This window comes from Lampetra planeri, chromosome 11, assembly GCF_965212315.1.
Source record: "Lampetra planeri chromosome 11, kcLamPlan1.2.h2, whole genome shotgun sequence".
Lineage (NCBI taxonomy): Eukaryota > Metazoa > Chordata > Hyperoartia > Petromyzontiformes > Petromyzontidae > Lampetra > Lampetra planeri.
Window position 1 is genome coordinate 10,573,625 of NC_136117.1, and position 20,882 is coordinate 10,594,506.

At 44.4% G+C, this 20,882-nt stretch overlaps 1 protein-coding gene across 1 annotated transcript in view; it reads right to left on the reverse strand.

The window, feature by feature from the left end:
• The window catches only part of GNAT3 (G protein subunit alpha transducin 3), a 37,419-nt gene extending 24,361 nt beyond the window's left edge, over positions 1-13,058 (reverse strand). The window contains exon 1 of the mRNA XM_078598811.1: positions 12,941-13,058. Within this exon, the coding sequence (XP_078454937.1) occupies positions 12,941-13,058 (118 nt within the window). The remainder of the gene's footprint in view (positions 1-12,940) is intronic.
• Between the last annotated feature and the right edge of the window lie 7,824 nt (positions 13,059-20,882).

Here is a 20,882-nt window from a genome sequence, read left to right on the forward strand (position 1 = left end):
TTTTATTATTTTATTATTTCCATTCTACGTGACTTTACCGAAAGAACCAAGAAGATGAATCCCTGCAGTCACGAAAGCTTTAAATCGCAATGTTAGCCCCGTGCTTTCGCAATGGTTTAGGTCAAAGATCACGAGCTGAGTTGCATGGCTCACGGTTAGCTCTGCCCAACTTCGTGGTGGCCTCACAATGCGACAGTGTGATGATAGCGTGTCGCACACAAGCGTCGAATGGGGCACCCGGAGATTGTTACAAATATTTGGCGCATGCTGCTGCTGCTGCCGCTGCGTTGGCAGTGGTGCACGAATAACATAAAACTCAACACGTTCGTTCATAACACCATGACCTTCAAGGGGGGGGGAAATATAATAAGCAACGTATTGGGTAATGGCTGTTCTCTTTTAGCCCCGCCCACCCCCCTCCCAATACGTTCCATTCATTGGCTACCACATTCTGATAAGCTACCCCCCTCTCCTCCCCCTTAACTTGTATTTAAGAACTTGCATCTTGGAATCCCTGCCTCACTTGATACAGCAAATCTGGCTGTGACGGTCCCACCTGATGACGGAGACTTGTGTTGCCTCCGAAACGTCGTGATTTTTATTATTTGATTTTTATTAATTTTAATTTCATTTTTTACCTACGTGACTTTACCGAAAAAACTAAGAGTATGAATCCTTGCAGTCACGAAAGCTTCAAATCTAGAACAAAAAGGAGGCCTGACAGATAGAGTGGATAAGAATCGGAGACTGTACCCGACACCAGGAGGCCTGATGAAAATTACACTTTGAAAATATTTCCTGATGAACGGCTTTTACATTTTATTGTGAATAGTTACCTATTAGAAGTAAATTAATAACAGACGAACATTTTAGCAGATAAAAAAAGTGCGTGACTAAATAAGCGAATTTGTATTAAAAGTAACACTTTAAAAAAGATGTTCGTGCATTGCATTGTGGGTTGCCCTGGTGCAGTGAGTTCAGCAGTTGACACAAACGTTGCACTGACTTGACAAGACACAGGCATCAGCAATTTTAAAACCGGCTCACAAACAGCATTTAAACGCCTTCCACATTAACATTTGCCTGACTGCAACTTTTTCACGTACGTCAGGATAGCCTTCTGTAATGTGACCAATAATTACACGTGTATTACGCCCGATCTCGTCGTACGCGCTGAACCAAAAAAAACATTTTGTGTGAATGGAGGAACCTTCGTTACCAGGGCGATAAGAAGGCAATTTGGCGGTCACCTGAAGGCCATAATATGATATTTGTTACATACACACGCATAGAGTATACATCTCTAATGCAATGGACCCAGATGCATGTTTGCTCATGTTACAACTTCAATCTGGTGAACAGGAGATGAGTGCCTGGCACGCGAGAGAGACATGAGTTACCACTTAACCAAATACATTTGTGGCTCAACTTAAGGCAATAATCTAACTCCAGTAACATATATATGTGTGTGTGTCAATACGAACGCACTCTCAAAGGGCAACGGACGCAGCTGCATATTGACCATGATACAGCTTATCTGGTTGACAGGAGATTAGTGTACCACGCTTTAAGCCATCCTTGATCCTCTTTCCATTGCACTAATTAAGTGTGCCGCGTCTGCGTTACCCAGACACCCGCCCGCCTTCATTTCAATGCGCCGCCTCGCCAGTGATACACACAATATAGGCCGCCCTCGAAAAAACTGTCTCCTGACGTTGGGACAAAAGCGCCACTCGGGGTCACGACGGGCGTGACCCCGCGGGCGTGACCGCCGTTGGCTCGGCGTCAAGTCGTCGTGGGGAGGAGGAGGAGGAGGAGAGGGGTGGGATGCTCGACCGTTATTTTCACGTTAACAGCGACGCTATTTACCGTTTAACTTTTCTTTTCAAAGGGGTTTCTCTCTAAACCGCATCCCCGTACGGACCGTTGCAGATGCGGATACCCGATGCACAAATGGAAAACGAAAACAAGAACTGTCCAGTAGTCGTGCGAGTGTGGGTCATCCAGAAGAGACCGGAGAACACGTGACGACGCAATGCCGGGTCGACAAATACGGAGGAGACATCACCACAGCGATACACGACTTCGCTGCTCACGACGCGGTTGTCTGGCTTGACCGCCTGGATGTGAAATTGTAGTTGATGTTCTGCATCTTCTACATCAGCCGTACGAAAGAAAGTTGAAAGATTGAACTCTTTTCGTATCGTACGCAGCCAATCATGCTGATATAGGCCCTTTTTCAGAAGCGACCTGGTCACAAATGATAGCTCAACGAAAGTGGCTTATCGCGTGGAAATTCGTCGCAGCCAAATACTCGAAACGCGCGTTGATTCTAAATGTGGAGGGGAAAACCGGGGGTCCCGGAGAAGAATCCACGCGACCAAGGGGAGAGAGAATATGCAAACTTCTAAATATACAGGCGTCAGGGGTTCAAGATCGAACCCACGACCTTGTGTATACCAGGCAAGGTAGTTAACATCTTGCCGCAACATGTCGCGCACACCACGTACGATGAGTCATTTGGGATTGCGTCTCCTCGTAGCAAACTCGATCTTCAGTTACCTGTCCCACAGTTGTTTCCGGTGCGGAATTGCAGCTCAGAGAGTCAGACACGCCACGTCTATCTCGAGCCCATTTATCTAATTTGTATATGCCGGTTCATAGAATTCTAGGAATACGTGACACAATAATATGGGATTATTTATGGGTAGGTATCGCATCGACTCGAGTGGTAATGCCTCACTCCGATAATCTACTCCAAGCCAGCCTGGCAGTGTTTAGGAAAATACTGAGTGAGATATTAAGCCCCGACTGTATCGAGAATATCTGAAACACATGTATTACATGTTCATGATCGTAACCAAGTGAGTGAATTAATTTGAATAATGTTCTGGGATAAAAAGCATAACTTTGACGCAAATATAGTAATAATAAAAATATGGGATCTTTATTGCCAGTATCAAAATATAACAAAAGGTTTTACCCTTTCTGGCAATAAAACAACGTGTTAAGATGTTAAAACACCAAACAGAATCCTTTTTTAAACTGATTGGTCCACACCAGAGACAGCTGACCAATCAGTTTCAAAGACAGTGCAAATATTATCGGAGCACGTTTTTTGTTTGCATGTTCACTACAAATATGTGGTTAATGCAGACAAGATTCCTTAAAAAAGGATTATGTTTGGTGTTTTAACATCCTAACACCTGTTTATTGCCATAAAGGGTTACACCTATTGTTATACAAATATAGTACAGTCTAAGCGAATAGCTAAAACACTAGAAAAAGGTAAATTCTAATGATTTGGGCCCTCAACAATTATGGCCTGGAGGTTGATTGATTTCACTCACAGCGCAGGGTCAACTAAACTTTTCCACATTGCCTATACATATATATATGTTAAACGCTGAAACATATATGATCCCTGTCATAAGTTGAATCGAGTAATTTCACATCCCTCATGATGGAAAAATATACACCGTAACAGTTTGTACAATGGATCTTGTGTACACATAGACACCTCTACAATTCAATACAATGCAGACACTCCTTAGCAGGACCATTACCCAAAACTTTGGCTTATTATAGGGAACATATGTTGCCTGTTATGAGGCAGTGTTGATAATGAGGATGAACACGGTGAGTTAAATATATAAACATTAAAACATGTTTTAACATGTCATATATCGAGGAAAGTTGTGGTTTACAACATATTAACTGCACACTCGCTCACCTTTCGCCTGGATGGTGAAGCATAGTCAATCAACTCCCATATCTGACACAACATGGGGAGGCATTCATCCAGCAGTGGATTGACAAAAGCTGCACGTTACATTACACGCTGTTAAACACTTAAAATCTATGCACAAATCCCATTATCTGATTACCCCATATAAACCACCTTCAATCCACCTGACTTAGTCAGATCTTGAAAGTGAAGTGGGTCAGGATTGGACCTGGTGAGTACTTGGATGTGTGTTCAGCAGGGCTGGCCAGGTGTCGTAGGCGTGGGGCTGCCAGCCGTAAGTCAGGAGATGGCGGTGCTGAGTGTCACCCAATTGAACACGTGGTTCGTTTTTTCCAGGTTCTCCAGTTTCCTCCTCACAAAGAGTCAACTTCTCACTGGCTAGAATAGGACAAACGTTGATTCGAAGCTTTCGTGACTGCAGGAATCCACACTCTTTGGTTCTTTCGGTAAAGTCACGTAGGTAGAAAATGAAATAAATCACGACGTTTCGGGCGCAACACAAGCGTCCGTCATCAGATGAAATAAATCACGACGTCTGCCTCAGCAGCAGACCATGCATTCCCACCTGATGACGGATGCTTGTGTTGCGCCCGAAACGTCGTGATTTATTTTACTTTTACACCTACGTGACTTTACCGAAAGAACCAAAGAGTATAGGACAAACATTCCAATGCAGCAGGGCCCTCTCGAATGAGACTCCTGAGACTCGGTGAGGCTTTGTTGGATAAATAAAGGGAATTGTTGCTATGGCTATTACAGCCCAGTCCGATATCGTGAGAGATGTGTGTGTGTGTGCGTGCGCGCCTTAATTCGTTAATTGGTTCGTGCAGGAAACAACGCCGATCACTTCGCAGACCCCTGAGGTTCTGGCTACACGTGGGGGCCACTGCAGCCGAGGAACGTTCAAGAGCACTGATGCTCATGCAGGGAATTTACGACGTGAGCAGTTGCCTCCACACCACACGTGTTTTCATTTTGGCTTTATTTGCAACTTTCATATGTGTGTGTGTATTGTATACGTACTCTTAGGTTTTTTCGGTAAAGTCACGTAGGGAAAAGTAAATAAATAATAAGTAATTCTTTATAGAAATAATAATAGAAAATAATAAATCACGACGTTTCGGAGGCAACACAAGTCTACGTCACCTAAGAGTATGAATCATTTCAGTGACGAAAGCTTCAAATCTAGATATTGTATACGTATCTGCAATGGTCAAAATGCTTTTTTTTATAATACAGTTATACAACCCAAAAGTTAGCTCTTTGTTGATTAAACCTTTTTTTAAATGCCATTTATTTGCTCCAGAAAAGAAACGTACTGAGTATGACGACTGTATTTTCCCAGGCGGCGCCAGTGTTGTCATGTGTGGTTAAGTCCATGAATGTGAGTTTGGCTTCATATGGGAGGAAACCAGAGAGCCCGGAAATAAAGGCCACGCATAACACTCAGAGCTCTGCACAGATATATTCACGATTCCATCGCTGTACTGCCATCTCTTGGCCTTCTCGCAGCCCAAGGCTACAAGTTCAGTTATTCGCTGGCAGTCTTCCATTTAAATGATAACCAGGCACACACCTACTTGGCTTATGATGAGGTCAGGTGCATTGTGGGTGATTTAGTTATGGTGACGCTCTGCTGCTGCCATGCGAAACACCAGCCGTTGAAAAGAGGAAAAAAAAATTGCTTATTGTCCAACTTAAGATGTTTGTATTTTTGTAACACCAAAATATCAAATTAATTCACACGTAACAAGAGGCAAGGCTGGATGTCTCAAGTCGATAGGCACTGTTCAACATTTCGTGATGAACTCGCCCAAGTTAAGCAGCAATCTCTGCCCAGTAATCTGTAGAGATGGCAACTTAAAACAACCTTCTCTCACGTGTATACGGCGAGTATCATTGTGTTACGTACACTATGGGCTGATTCCACTCGAGTAACAATGTAACGGGACATTCCATGGCAATTGCAATTTAATGTCAGTCACAGAGAAATACACGATGGTGTCAGTCCCATAGAATTACGCTATAATGTGAGTCACATCGGAATACACTAAAAGGAGAGCCCCTTAGAGTTACACACTCGGATGATGCCCCATGAACCTAACATTTTCAACCTAATAGAGATACACAAGGATGAGTCTCAGACACCATGAGGTTACAAAATTGTAATATGATAGGAATACACAAAAGGGTGAGTCCCCTCGGGTTCCACTCCGCAGATGTCCCACTGTGCGAGTCCCATAGCAATACGCTATCAGGTGAGTTCTATCGCAATACACTACAAGGTGAGTATTCTTAGGTTTTTTCGGTAAAGTCACGTAGGTAAAAAAACATTAACAAGTAAAATAAAATAAAAATAAAAAATCACGACGTTTCGGAGGCAACACAAGCTTCCGTCTCCAGGTGGTACCGTCACAGCCACGACAGCTGTATCAAAAAAAAAGCTTGTGTTGCCTCCGAAAGGTCGTGATTTTTTATTTTTTATTTTTATTTTATTTAACTTTTTAATGTTTTTTTACCTACGTGACTTTACCGAAAAACCTAAGAATATGAATCCTTGCAGTCACGAAAGCTTCAAATCTAGAATTAATGCAAGGTGAGTCTTATAGGATTTCACTAAGGCTCATTACACTTGTAAAGAAGAGCCGACACAAGGTTGCAGGGGGGTCGTTTTGTATTGCTTCCCCCAGTCCACACTCGTCCCCAGCCTTCTCGATCCGGTTCCCGACAATTCTCCCCTTCTCCCCGCCCGTTTTTCTCCCTCTTCGATCTCCTCGCCTGCCCCCCCCCCCTTCCACCGCCACCGTCTCACTCCCTCTCGTTTTGGTGGGAATACTTCCCCTGACATCCCTTACAACACTGAAGCGTACCGTAGCATTGGCCGTGTGCGCAGCGTTATATTTGTAGCTGTAACCAGCATGCCGAAAAGTTAGGGTTGTTAAACGAATACCGGTAAACAGGTTAACCTGGAATGTTCGTAATCAACTCGCTGATTGGCACGCACGTCAATTACAAACCGCACGGCGGCCTGAATTACCACGTGGGACACATTCCCCTCGTTTCTCTCCATTAAAAGGTAAAGGCGCGACCCTGCAATCGCTCGCCCATGCCACAGCTGGCGGAAAGGCCTCCACTAGAGTGAGCTCCAGACGGTATTTGGCCTACTCTTCCGCGCTAAACAGACATTTTTGAAAGAGGTGACCCAACTGCACGTGACCTGTCAATAAACTGTGGTATACCCCCATCCATACTGCTGGTTGGAAAGAGGAGGGGATTGGATTGAAGAACTTTCCCCCCACGATTCCCCCCCCCCCCCCCCCAGGGCCATATTCTCCTATAGCCACAGTCGGTCGCTTTGCTCAGTAGCCACAGTGCCTAGGGCCTACATAACTAAATTTTGACCATAATTTTTTGTTCGTGCGATTTGAAAATGTAACGAAGATATCTTCTTGAATAAATATATTTATAGAGCAAGGATAGGCATAGTGTTTATACAAATAGGCAGAGTCATGTCAATGGGTTTGTTTTTCATAAGGTGAGAAAAATTAACACCGGAGATGAACTTTTAGAGATTTTTTTCATTGCAAAATTAGCAATAACATCTTCAAATTGTGTTTTTCGCACAATCTCACTCTCAATCGAGAGGAGTGCAGGGGAAGACAAAGGCGGCGTTGTTGCGCTACGCGTGAAACAAGCGCCGTGACAGCGGCGGTAGTTAGTAAAACACGGGGCAGCAGCAGTATCAGCTGTACAAAGTTATCACCGAAGGCCGACGAAACCGAAGTGCCTCGGGTCGACAAGAACCTTAATCCGGCCCTGGTCTGGTCTGGTGTGGTAACCGTTGCACAACGGCAGCTCCGTTCATTTCTCAGTTAACAATGGCAAACCAATGCCACGTTTATTGCTGGATGTGTATATTCGCGAGGCAAACCGGTAACCGCCTTCTAGTAGGTTTTTACATTATTACCGATCATTTCTTCTAGATTTGAAGCTTTCGTGACTGCAAGGATTCATATTCTTAGGTTTTTTCGGTAAAGTCACGTAGGTAAAACATTAAAATTAATGAAAGTAAAATAAAATAAAAATCACGACGTTTCGGAGGCAACACAAGTCTCCGTCATCAGGTGAGACCGTCACAGCCAGATTTGCTGCATCAAGTGACGGTCCCACCTGATGACGGAGACTTGTGTTGCCTCCGAAACGTCGTGATTTTTATTTTATTTTACTTTCATTAATTTTAATGTTTTACCTACGTGACTTTACAGAAAAAACCTAAGAATATTACCGATCATACAAAAAAAAAACAACCCTCGCTATTAATCGTGATAGATCAGAACCGTGTGGGTAGAGTTTTAATGACGCGGTTCTTCATACAGACATGTTCGGCTAAGTCTGCATGAATCACGCGGCTTCATTTTCCAAAAGTGCACTCGCTTCTTAATGTATCACGTATCGATGGCCGGCAAAACACACACACACACACTTGCGATGGGATAGAATAAGCACCGTACAAATGGCGCAACGATCCATCATGAGAGACGTTATTCATGCTTGGCCAATTGCAAGTCACCCACTCCACGTGCAGTTGAACCTACCGTTTTACCCGTGCTGATACAGAGTGTACGATGCTCACAAAGACAACATACCATCATGTCCGTCAGTCATGATCAATACACTACTGGATGAAGACTTCCCTTAGCCGCCTCCGCCTGTTAAGATGATTCTACGATGCAAGATTTCCACCGAGCGCCTGCACACAAGCTGATGTCATCATTTCTAAGACAACACCGCAGTCAAACTTTCTTTTTACAGAAACATATGAAAGAGATTCACTGCGTTTATTCGCTCTCGATCAATGTAACTACAGTCCCACTGGGTTAATGATTAGATATAGGATAAAGTAATTAATTAAATATGCATTAACTATGTGTCCTGTTTTCACGCGCAATGAATTTTGTTGAGAAAATAAGAACGCGATGTAAATGTTTGAGTGGGGTAGATTTATGGTAAGAAAGAATGTATGTATGTTGAACTTCTTTCGCACCGTACGTGGCCAACCGTGCTAATCGGAGATATATCTTGTTGACCCGCTTAACTGACAAAGCCGGTCAGGTGGCACGGTCGTACATTGCATGAGTCACAATCGGTAGAGTTGCGATTTCAAAATCCCAGTTGGTAGTTTCATTCATTTTGGGTTAATTAAATGAGTATCACTTTGTGGAGAAGTCAACAGTGTCTGTCCCATTAAAGCAAAACTGCCCCCCTGCTATAGGAATGTGGAAATTCCTTCCACAACTTTGAGCCGTTAACAGGAGATGGGAACTATCTCACACACTTAGTTGAGGAGGATATCACTGTGATGTTTATCTTAACGGCAGAACCTCTCAGAAGAATAAACAACACTGCTTTTTGTTCCATATGCCATAACACTGTTACGAAGAAGCATTTTATGGATAAGTAAAATTACATTTATAAAATGCATTGGGCATCAAAATTAAACTTATTTAGCAAAATAGGAAAAGTTCGTAGTAATGTGCACACAGTTTAAATGTGAATTTGTTCAAGAAAATCTCAGGTATGTTACGGAGAGTACGTTTTTTTCCCATGATCCTTTGCGCACGTTCAATCTGAAATCCTGTTTTAAAGATTAATGTCCATCAATATTTACATATCGGAAAACTTGTGAAAACCGTGACTTATGCTGCATATTGTCACAACGGTTTGTCAATTTAAAAGCTTTGTCGTTAATTGAAATTATGTTTGAATGTACGCGTGTGTATGGGGAGCGGTGGTCTAGCGGTTAGCGCATTGCACTAGGAACCAGGTGACCCGAGTTCGATTCCCTCTCACGACCAATACCAGTGAATATTATCTGAACCAGTTCTGGGCCTCTCCTAGGTCGACTCAGCCGCAATTGAGCACCTACTGCGTTGTGTAAACATCGCCACTGGGGAGACAAAGGCGGCTGGGCGTGGTGCAACCTACCCACCCCTCGTGTCGGCCTTCATAGGTGTTAACTAACAGCACTTGTCCCAATAGTCTGTTCAGACTATGTAAGGAATCTATGTCTTTGTATACACACGCATTTAAGGGCTATAAAATTTAGTTCGTTCGTTATTGTATATGAATTATCTTTGTTTTACACTGCATTCCTCTTGGTGTGTATAAGCTATCCAGAAAACAGCGTTGCTATTTTTGTTTCAGGCAGCTGCCTGAAAAAATTTGCCATAATTTAAAAAAAGCACTTAAAAAACTATTACAGCGTTCTATGTTTTATTCTGCGTACATTGTCACAACACCAGAGACACCCTTCGCAAACGAGATGTTCCACATGCAGGGATTATCCAGGTAAAAAAAATGCCATTCAAGATATATTACCGCTTTAATCAGTTTGCCCCAATGCATTGTATTACAGATATATAAACGTTAAATGCAAATAAACTATTAAATAATTGCACAACGATCACGCACCCGAAAATAAAAATAAAAATAAACGTCTTCCACGGTATTAAAACAAACACTAGATTCAAGTAATCGAGTTCCCTTGAGCTCAGGCGCAATTTAAAAAAAAAGATATATAATACACATTCAGACAAGAGGCAATGGGTCAGGTCAAAGGGACTAGGAGTGTGGATGGAGCAAGTTGATCCAATTGAAATTTCAAACTGACAAATGAGAGAGCGTAGCTCAGACGCCTGCAATCACTGGACAAGTGGAGCGTGGGGGGGGTGATGGTGGCGGTTTCCATAATTTTTGGTTTTCCCAAGAACATTACAGAGATAATTATTTCTTCCGGACCTGACACAGAGGGTTCTCCGTCACAGCAATGCCTGCTTCAGGCCTTGCCATCCAGTTGCTGACACCGCGGCGCATGCCCACCAGGTAACGCTTTGATTTCTTTTCCGTTTGTCAAAGAGGACCGTGTTGCCGCAGGCTGCCTGAAAGTACTGTACAACACCAGGTAAATGTCTGAAACCGAGCACGTTTCCTCTCGGCACAAACGGGGCAGTGTGCGTCTTCCGTGTCGCTAATCCTTTGGTCCTAGATACCGGCGTGCAAAGAAATTGGCTTAGCATGTCGTTGTAAGTCACTAAACAACAAACTCAGCTAGTTTTACAAGAGATTTATTAAAGCAGCTGGCTCAGCATATATATATTTTTTCCACCCTCCTCCCCGCCCACCGCCCCATGGCAGAAGGGTCGATGTCAGGACACATTAGCACTGAGAGCTTCGAAATTATAATCTCGCAAACATCCTCGGAGCGCGATGGTGTCAGCAGCGCAGGGCATTAACTGCGGCGCTTTCAGAAGAAATTGGGGTCAATTGGATGCCTGCACAACGTTGCGTGCGATGCTTCAGGAGGACACATCGTCAGGGGTTATAGCTGTACACTAATTGCCTCGGCTGCGTATCCGCAAGTGTTGGTATGCGCAGTTTAATGGTGACCGGTAATGTTCTCGTGTATTTAGTGTATTTTAAGGATGGGTCGCGCACTGCACCTATGAGCCTGATGACCAAATTCGTAGCGCAATTCACACATCAGTGGAGAATTTCACAATTGGTCCTACACCCTCCAGCCCCAAACCCCCCCACCCTTTCACCAACCCGCACTGACTGTGTGGTGAAGTATGGTCAAAAAACGTCATAACCAACACCTTCATCCATTGATGAATTGAGAATGGCCGAATTCTCTTTTTTATAATCCCCTACATGAGAAACTGAATGTGTCTGTCTATGAGTCAGTCTGTCGGTCACAGCACTTGAGCATTTTTTGTCACACAGAGTACAACAGTGAGCGCACTGGACTTGCAATCCAGCGATGGACCGGTTCAACTTCATCTCCCATCGCGACGGTTGAAATAATGGAGCGAGTTTCCTAAACCCGCTGTCTCATTGGGTGCAACCACAGTTAGTCCATCGGCAGTGCGCGTGTATGTGGTGGAGTAAAGTGTGCATACTCCCACCTTTTCCAAGACGTCTGTCCAGCATGGAAGAGTAGGCCAAATACTCTCGAGGGATTCCCTAGAGATCACTTGAGTGAAATCCGTTCCGCCAACAATGGCATGAGCAAGTAATTGCATGGCTGCACTTTTACCTTTTCCAAGTACATTCCATGCAACCAAACCCGGAGTTGTGATTTATGATACAATGAAAATGCAATCATTTCAAAACTACCGTGTAAGTTATTTCGACATAGTATCAGAGACGTATTGCAATATAATTACATGTTGCAGCTGTTTGCAAATTGTATTGGCTTTCCTGCAAAGCGATGCATATGTTTTTTTTTACATACAAGGCTTAACAAAATATGATCACAAAAACATGGTGCAATTCAATCGAATGAGCCTGGCTACAGAGTGAACAGGGCCACAAACATAAGGCAGCCTGCTGGTTGTTGTAGGATGCATAAGCCACTCATCCCATCGTCGCTTGTAATGTCCTGTGGAATCCTACGGCTGGTTGTACAACACACTGGAAGTTATGGTCAAAGAATCACTGAAGTTGGTTCCTTCAACCAGCTGTTTGCTTGTTGCTGACACTATATCCCACCACACACAGCTCAGATTCTACATAGCCAGGCAACCTCTCAAAATTTAGCACTCGGTTTCACGTTGTATCAATTGCTCACTGCCATTATTTTTACGACCGTAGGAGGAATAGCCTCTTGGTAATTTCCACTTTCCCATTCCTTTCTCCATTTATTACTCCACCATTATTGTATTGTCATCTTTTAAAATAACGTACGTCATCAAATAATCAATTTTCTATTTCAGTGTGAACTCCCATCGCATTTATCAACAGCTTCCTGCACTGGGTAATGGGAGGAGGGCAAATGGGTCCCGATACATATTTTGCAAATATCCCACAGCGCGATAAACAAGCACAGCGTACCGTGCAATTCTGCAAATCTTTCTCTGCAGATGCATGGCGTGTGCAGGCCATGCCTCTCGCAGGAAATTCTCTAAAACATACATCAAATCGCTCCCCCCCCCAGCATACCACTGAGATTGTTCAGTGCAGCACAAAGAGCAGTCCGCAACCAGTTGTGGACTTAAGAACCACTCAGGAGAGAGCGACCCAAATTTTTTGCGGACCCATTTCTCCAAACGACAGCGAAGGGGGCCAAAAAACCAGCACCCCCAACACCATTTAGGGAGTCCGTTTCCGCGAGGGAGCCAGCCACGCCATTACCTAGCAGCAGGAGTTTGACGGTGCGCGCATCCTTCTCCGCGTCCTCCGCCAATTTCTTCTCCAGCTCCTTGGAGTGCTTGGCCTGGTCCTTATCCTCGGCGCTGGCACCGCTGCCCATCTTCGCCGAGGTCGCCGACACCACCCGGATCTGCTGGGAGACCACGTACAAATTCAGCTTGAGTCACCCAAAGGAGGGCCGCCCTACGGATGGGGTCTCGTGCAAGCTCGAAGAGGTCGGACGCCGCGGCCGGAGATGTGGGCGGCTGCGGGGAGACGGTGACGACGACGTGGGGATTAGGAGGAAAGCTCTCTCCACCGGCGACCCGGTTCGCATCGTCAGTCTCGGGACGATGCTGCCAGAGAGGCAACGCGAGGTTCCCCGCTCAGCCACTTTCCCTGCGAGGATTTGAGGTCGCTGCCCCGCCAAATCCCGAACAAGGACGAGGCGTCGTGGTTAAACCGAGCCGCGCTTTACTGATAAGCGGGATGGCGAGCAGATGGGATTTAGGTGTAAGAGAATCTCTCTAAGCTTTGAGAGCAGCTTGAGTGCTTAAAACGGGCACCTGTATTAGCCAGCGTTGAGGACGCCTGGGATTAACACAGGTGTCTTTCTGTTGAAACAAATAAAATTAAACTTTCGTCTCAGCCATTGATCAATCGGTTGCACAAATATTAAATTTTTATTCAAAGCTTTCGTGCCTGCAGAGATTCATATTCTTGGTTCTTTCGGTAAAGTCACGTAGAAGGGAAATAATAAAATAATATAAATATAAAACTTTTTCCAAATTTTATTTCTGTGGATTTCACACCTGATGATGATTGCTTGTGTTGCAGTCGAAACGTCGTGATATTTTTTTATTGTTTTATATTTATATTATTTTATTATTTCCCTTCCACGTGACTTTACCAAAAGAACCAAGAATATGCACAAATATTGTTCGGCGATATCTCCAAGATAACAAAAAAAGCAAAGCGTTCGCCCTTCATACGTCATTCTAAAAACGAATAAACTAAGTGCGATGGAAGTGGTCTCAGGACCAATCTGCCATACACTTCTCATCTCCCAACGAATTATTTGTTTGAAGGCCCGTGCCGAGCTTTGGTTTCCTCCTGCAGCAGTCCAGAGATTACGCCAAATATTGTGCTGGTCTTCAAGTGGCACGAAACATTGCCGTGCTGGCATGAATCAAGACAGCGACTCATAGGCAGGCAGCTATCATTTGTGGCCAGGTCGCTGCAAAAGAAGAGCTACATAGCTCAATGGGCTTTACCTGGTAAAATAAAAACGAACACAATTATTACATCTACGCAACAACTGGTGACTGACCGAGAGGGTTCAGCCTACTGATTATGCGCTACTTTGTACTATATTTAAAAGCTTCATCATCAGCACAATCAACATTGTTATAGGGAGAACAAAGTGGACTCAAAAGCATCGTAATTTGTGTGGGTGTCTCTTCACCATCGGAAGCTTGGTCAAATCCTAGTTGTCGGTTGACTCGGTTAAATCAACCCAATAATTCCTACGGGGTGAATGCGGTAGGTATTGAGCACCAGTCTGTGGGAAGTCAACAGTGTTTGTCCTATGGAGGAAAAAACCCTCCCCCTTGACGTAGAAATGTGGAATTTCCACCGTTAGCTCTTGGGCGTGGAACAGGAGATGAGCACTGCCTCCTCAATGCTCGTTGAAGCAAGCGACCACTCTGACTCTTGGTCTCGTAGACATCTGTCTACACGTATTCTTAGGTTTTTTCGGTAAAGTAACGTAGGTAAAAAAATAAAAATTAATTAAAGTAAAATAAAAATAAAATCACGACGTTTCGGAGGCAACACAAGCCTCCGTCTTCAGGTGGAACCGTCACAGCACGATAGCAGTACTTCTTGTCTCGTTGTCTGTTAAAAACTCTAACAGATAGGTGGAATTCCTTCCCGTAGAGGGCATTAATTCTAGATTTGAAGCTTTCGTGACTGCAACGATTCATATTCTTAGGTTTTTTCGGTAAAGTCACGTAGGTTTTGGGGGCGAGGCGGCGGCGTGGGGGGGGGGAGCCTGGGGCATCCACGACTCTCCCCACGTTGACTGCGCTCCCTCCCCAGCCTCACCCGCTCCTCAGTGGAAGCGCCGGCACATGTCTGGCATGCATAGCGACCCGTCAGTTCCGCGCACAGCGTTCCGCGGACAACTCCGAGGCTTAAATTTCGATTTAAAGCTTCTTTCGTGACTGCAGGGATTCATCTTCTTGGTTCAATTCGGTAAAGTCACGTAGAAGGGAAATAATAAAATAATAAAAAGAAAACATAATAAAATAATTCTCACGACTATTTAAGCTGAGATGGAGGGGCGAAGAGCGCCTCCTCCATCCCAGCTTAAATAGTCGCTCCAAGCCTGGGGCTTGTCATTCAGACTCTGTCTCCTCGACAGACCTGTTCTCCACCTGAGGACGGCTGCTTGCGTTGTGGCCGAAACGTCGTGAGAATTATTTTATGATGTTTTATTTTTATTACTTTATTATTTCCATTCTACGTGACTTTACCGAAAGAACCAAGAAGAGTAATCTGTGCAGTCACGAAAGCTTTAAATCGAGAGGACAACACTAAAAGCTCCGCAAATATGGATTCAGAATCTATTGCTGTATGCCATCTCGTGGCTACGGACCAGATGATATTATACTGCATTAACTGTATACAGTGCTTCATCAGTCCACTTCTGATGAAGCCCTCCTCTTACTACGTGACTTTACCGAAAGAACCAAGAAGATGAACTCCGAGGCTTCTTCTTTCGTGTGCCCGGCTCGCGGCGTGAACACATCGGCAGGCTGGGTCGCATTAAGCACGACGGCTTAATCGTTTTAGCTTTTGCCAGTGAACCGACACACCCAAGGGGGGGTGGGTGACGGAAATAGAGCGGTGAGGGGCAAAGTGGGCGACCGTGGGAGAGATGGGGGGGGTGGGGTGGAAGCAAGCGGTGGGTCGCTTCCTCTGTAAAAAACAAAACGCATTGTGAACAAACTGTAAACAACTAGTGCAGCCCTACGACATACATCATCAACAACGACAACCTTGCATATGTAGCGTTCCCATGATGGAACTAAGGTCTCTCAGAGCAACGTTTGTCTTTTACCCATGGGATCCCCTGATGGCATCCACGATCTGTCAACTGCCGGATGAGGGCTTTGCCAAATTGTCACCATCCCTCGACCACGAGCCCATCTCGTCGCGAGAAGGGATGATGGCTGGTGGTCAAGGCTGACGTTACGGCAGCTAAACGAGGGAAGTTGCCCAAGAGGATGCCATGGTGGCGAGATGTTAATAACCTCGCCTGGTATGCAGGAGGTCGGTTGTTCGATCCCGACCTTGACGCCTGTATATTTGGAGATTGCATGTCTCTCTCTCTCCCGGTGGTCGCGTGGATCTTTTCCTCCGGTTGCCTCCGGGTTTTCTCTCCACATGTAGAAACATGCGTTTGGATTATTTAGATAATATGGCTGCTATAAATTTCCACGTGTTGAGCCACTTCGTTGAGATATCATTTGTGGCCAGGTCACTTATGAAAATGAGCTAATAGCTCAGTGGTCTGTTACTGGTAAAAAAAAAACATTTTGATTACTTTCTCACCTTTCCTATACTCTGTACTCCTATCGTGTGTGTTGTATTGTTTGTTGTAACGTTCTAATCCAACCCTGACTGGACATCTGTGAAAAAGAGCTTTCAAGCTCATCGGATTCTTCCAGTATAAATACACATTCTGATTCTGGATGACACACATACATTCCAGTACTGCCTGCTTACGTACATATACACAGGTGGCAAATGAAATAATTGTTGGAGGGACACGACTGTGAAACGTAGCAGAGGACGGTTTGTGGGGAACAACAACAGGATGGGGCGCTGCTCAAAATGACTTCGATAACGAAAAAGGCAAGATGCAGTGATGCCTCGGTTTACGGTGGAGATGCGTTCCTTGAAAGGTGCGACTACGAATATCGAAACGACGTGAATCGAAGCGATGACGGAGACTTGTGTTGCCTCCGAAACGTCGTGATTTTGTTTTATTTTATTTTTATTAATTTTGATGTTTTACCTACGTGACTTTACCGAAAAAACCTAAGAATATCGAAGCGGTTTGCAGGGTACGTGGAGGCAGGGCCGGATTAAGGTTCTTGTCGGCCCTAGGCATTTCGGTTTCGTCAGCCTTAGGTGATAATTTTGTACAGCTGGTACTGCTGTTGCCCCGTGTTTTACTAACTACCGCCACTGTCACTGCGCTTGTTTCACGCGTAGCGCAACAACGCCGCCTTTGTCTTCCCCTGCACTACTATCGATTGAGATCGAGATTGTGCGAAAAACACCATTTGAAGATGTTATTGCTAATTTTGTAATAACAAAAATCTCGAAAAGTTCATCTCCGGTGTTAAATTTTCTCACCTTCTGAAAAAAAACCCCATTGGCATGACTCTGCCTCTTTGTATATACACTCTGCCTATCACTGCTATATAAATGTATTTATTCAGGAAGATATCTTAGTTATAAAAATGTTGTATCATTCAAACAACAACAAAATATGGTAAAGCATTCGTGTCGTAGGCCCTTTAGTTCCCCTAAGCCCTAGACACAGTGCCCACTGCGCCTATTGGATAATACGGCCCTGGATGTGTGGGTTTATGGCGACGCAATTCAGGTGGTGGTTTTAATAACAATGTGACAACGTATTTGCGAAACATTACTGTGCCAATCTGCCTAAAGATAAAAAACAGTTTTCAATCGGTGCACATGACTGCCTATGATTTTTAAAGCATGGAAAAATACCAACTCGGAATTACAATGAGAGAGAGAGAGAGAAAGAGGAGCATGCGGTGAAGGGAGCAGCATGCAAAGCAGAGTCATCAACAATGACTTTTCAAGAATTAACGACTCTGTTGACAGATGGCAGCCGAGGGACAAAAAGCAATCAGAGGATGGTCACTGCAGAGATGGAACAATGAGATCACTTCATCTGCAGGAGTGAAATGGACCGTGGGGGTAGCAAACCACGTGGGGAGGCCTTCATCCAGCAGTGGATAGATATTGCCCAATGATGATGATGAACAAGCAGATGCATAGTGCATGCGGTGGATAAGACTGCACAGACAACGCAGATTATTTTTACAACTAAAGCTGAAAAAAATATATACGTAAAAAACATCACGTGTGCCAAAAGGTACTATACACATACTCTTTGGGTATTTCGGTAAAGTCACGTAGATAGCAAAATAATTGATCACGACGTTTCGATCGCAACACAGGCAATCGTCTTCAGGTGAGTTGACGCAAACTATGTACTCCTGTTAAAATTATTCGAAATAAGTCGACAAAACTGCACAAACAGGATAGGATTTTAAAATAAAAAGTCAAACGATACGGTTTAAACTTTAAGCAAAAAATAGCTGATCATCGAATTTCATCGTAACCCCAAATTCGTGACGAATCGTTGCATCGCGAGTGGAACAGGGGGCGTCGGCGGTGGCACAGTTGACGAATACTCCTTCACTGGGCCTCTCCCCTTCGATGTCAGAAGCAGCAGTGCCAACGAAGGAGGGCTCAGTGTTGTGGCCAAACACCCCCCCCCCGCCCCCCAAAAAAAATCTGAGCCATCGCGCGCCACTCCTATTTACCTGCATAAAGAAACCACTGATCTTACAGTTCGTGAAACCTAAAAAAAAACTATGAGCGTGCTTTTTTTGTTTTTAAATTCCCCACCCCCTGGTTCAGGTTTTTTTGTATTCCCCCTTTCTCAGAAATTCGTAGAAATAGCCGCACGGCCACGCTGAGCCAAACTCAAAACAGATCGTGTATAAATATTTCGGTCAGGCGGTTTTGTCAGCCGACACGCATCTTGCGCATTCTGCACAGCGCTCTTAAATTTCTCATTTTAAAAAAATGTGTTTCACTTTTTTCGCATCGGTACTGTACAGTAGTAGTAACTCGTATTTTCTTTGTGCTGGAAAGCAAAGGGCATGAGGCGTAGTGTTTTTTTTATTGCAAACGCCCTTGCAAAGGTTTTGAAAACAAACAAACCATTGCCAAGAATAAACTGGAATGAGGAATAATGTTATGATGTCTCCACAGCACATGGTCTTGAGCTGCATGCCCTGTTGCATTCGAAGGTCATTTGCGAGAACAGCACTGACACTTTTTTGTTTACGAACTTTAGACTAACTTAGGCATGCGACGATGCTAAATTCCGTCAATGTCGATTCTTGTGCTAATAAAACATCGATTGAATTGTGTATGTAAAATGTATGATTTGTGCAAATTATGACCAAATCACCCGTAATGCATCTGATTTAAGATCCTGGATGGTGCATGGATGGGCGGCCCCCATGCGAAAAAGGCAGTTGCAGTAGGCGTTGTGGGCAATAAGGGGCAGTGAAGTAAAATCTACACCCCCACCCCCCATCTTCACCAACCCTCACTTACCAACGTGGTGAAGTATGGTCAAAATATCAACACCTCACGACCCACAGCAATGGGAAGGCCTTCAATCAGCAGCGGGTTGGCCAACGGGCCGCACATGTACTGGGCATGTATGATATGGTAATGTTCATGGAGCTAACAAAAACTGGACGAAAGAGACAGAAATAACAAGATACAAACGAAATGGTAAAAGATAACAAATTGGGACTCCGATAATTATTTGTATTTCATCCAATCACGAGGCAGAGCTGGGGAGTGGTGACCCTTTACATGCCTAATAATTGTCATATCACTGCCTGTGTTATTACTTCTCCAGTGTAGGCAACCGTATAAGCCAAGTGGTCAGCAATCTCATCAAACGGGCAATTCGCACGGAGTCAGTGGATTGATTCCCAGTCTCCTGCTTATTTCTACAGAGAATTGCCAAAGACGCGCACTATGGCCACGCGTCTTTAAATGTCCATTTATGAATTGAGATGGGCACATCGGCCTGTTCATGTTCTGATTGCAGTTGATGGTAACACCGGTGTCTTCGAGGGATGTAGCCAGGAGGTGCGATATTTGTGTCTCGAATGAGGTGAGGTAGATGTCATAAGATTCTTCCGCATCGTAATTCTGCAATCATGGGCCAGCATTGGTGTCACAGCCCGAATCCCAATTTTTTTAAATTACCTGCCAACATACGAGCACTGCAGGTGAGTGACCCTTGCTGAAAGGAGGGCTGATTTTCCAATTCCACATCTGTTGTGCATTGTGTACTGCCATCCCTGCATATAGTTCAGTCAAGCAAAACCACACATTTTTAATACAGTTTATTTTATTTACCAATCATCGGTGACTGGTTTGAAAATGTGTTGCGCGTGAGAGTTCTTTCACGGTAAGGACGCAATGTTTCTTTCTTGGTGAACTCTAGGGATCAATTCCCCTGAAAACTCATTATATTTGAAGCCTCCACAACCTTACCATCTTTCAAACGCCTTCCTTGTGCAGTGCTGTATGCACAATATTACCGATAAACAACATTTCCCCCCCCCTAACATAGAAAACAAGCATTTACATTTGTAGCTAAGACTTTGCGTCTTAAATTCACATTGTCGATAATTTTATTCTATTTCTAGCGTATGGCAATATGTCCAGACGCTGAATGCCAATGTCGAGATTTACAAGCCACGAGAGGGTTCCAGGAAAGACTGAGTGCACATTTTACTATTCCACCGTTGAAGTAGCACAGTGGTTGTTCTATATGGTCCATATTTTTGGTCGCATGGCCACAGTCGCACTCATTTTCCATTTAAGAAGGAGATGTTGCTCATCGGCCTGTTGACGGGGTCCGACGCGGTCGATGGTTACACCACCCAGTGTCTTCGAGGAATGTCCAAGCCAGGCGGTGCAATGTTTCGGTCTCGAACGAGCTGTTTATTTTGGACGTCGGATTCGTTCCAACTCTGTTTGCCAGCCGTCCTTTCTGGATCTGGGTGAGATTATAATG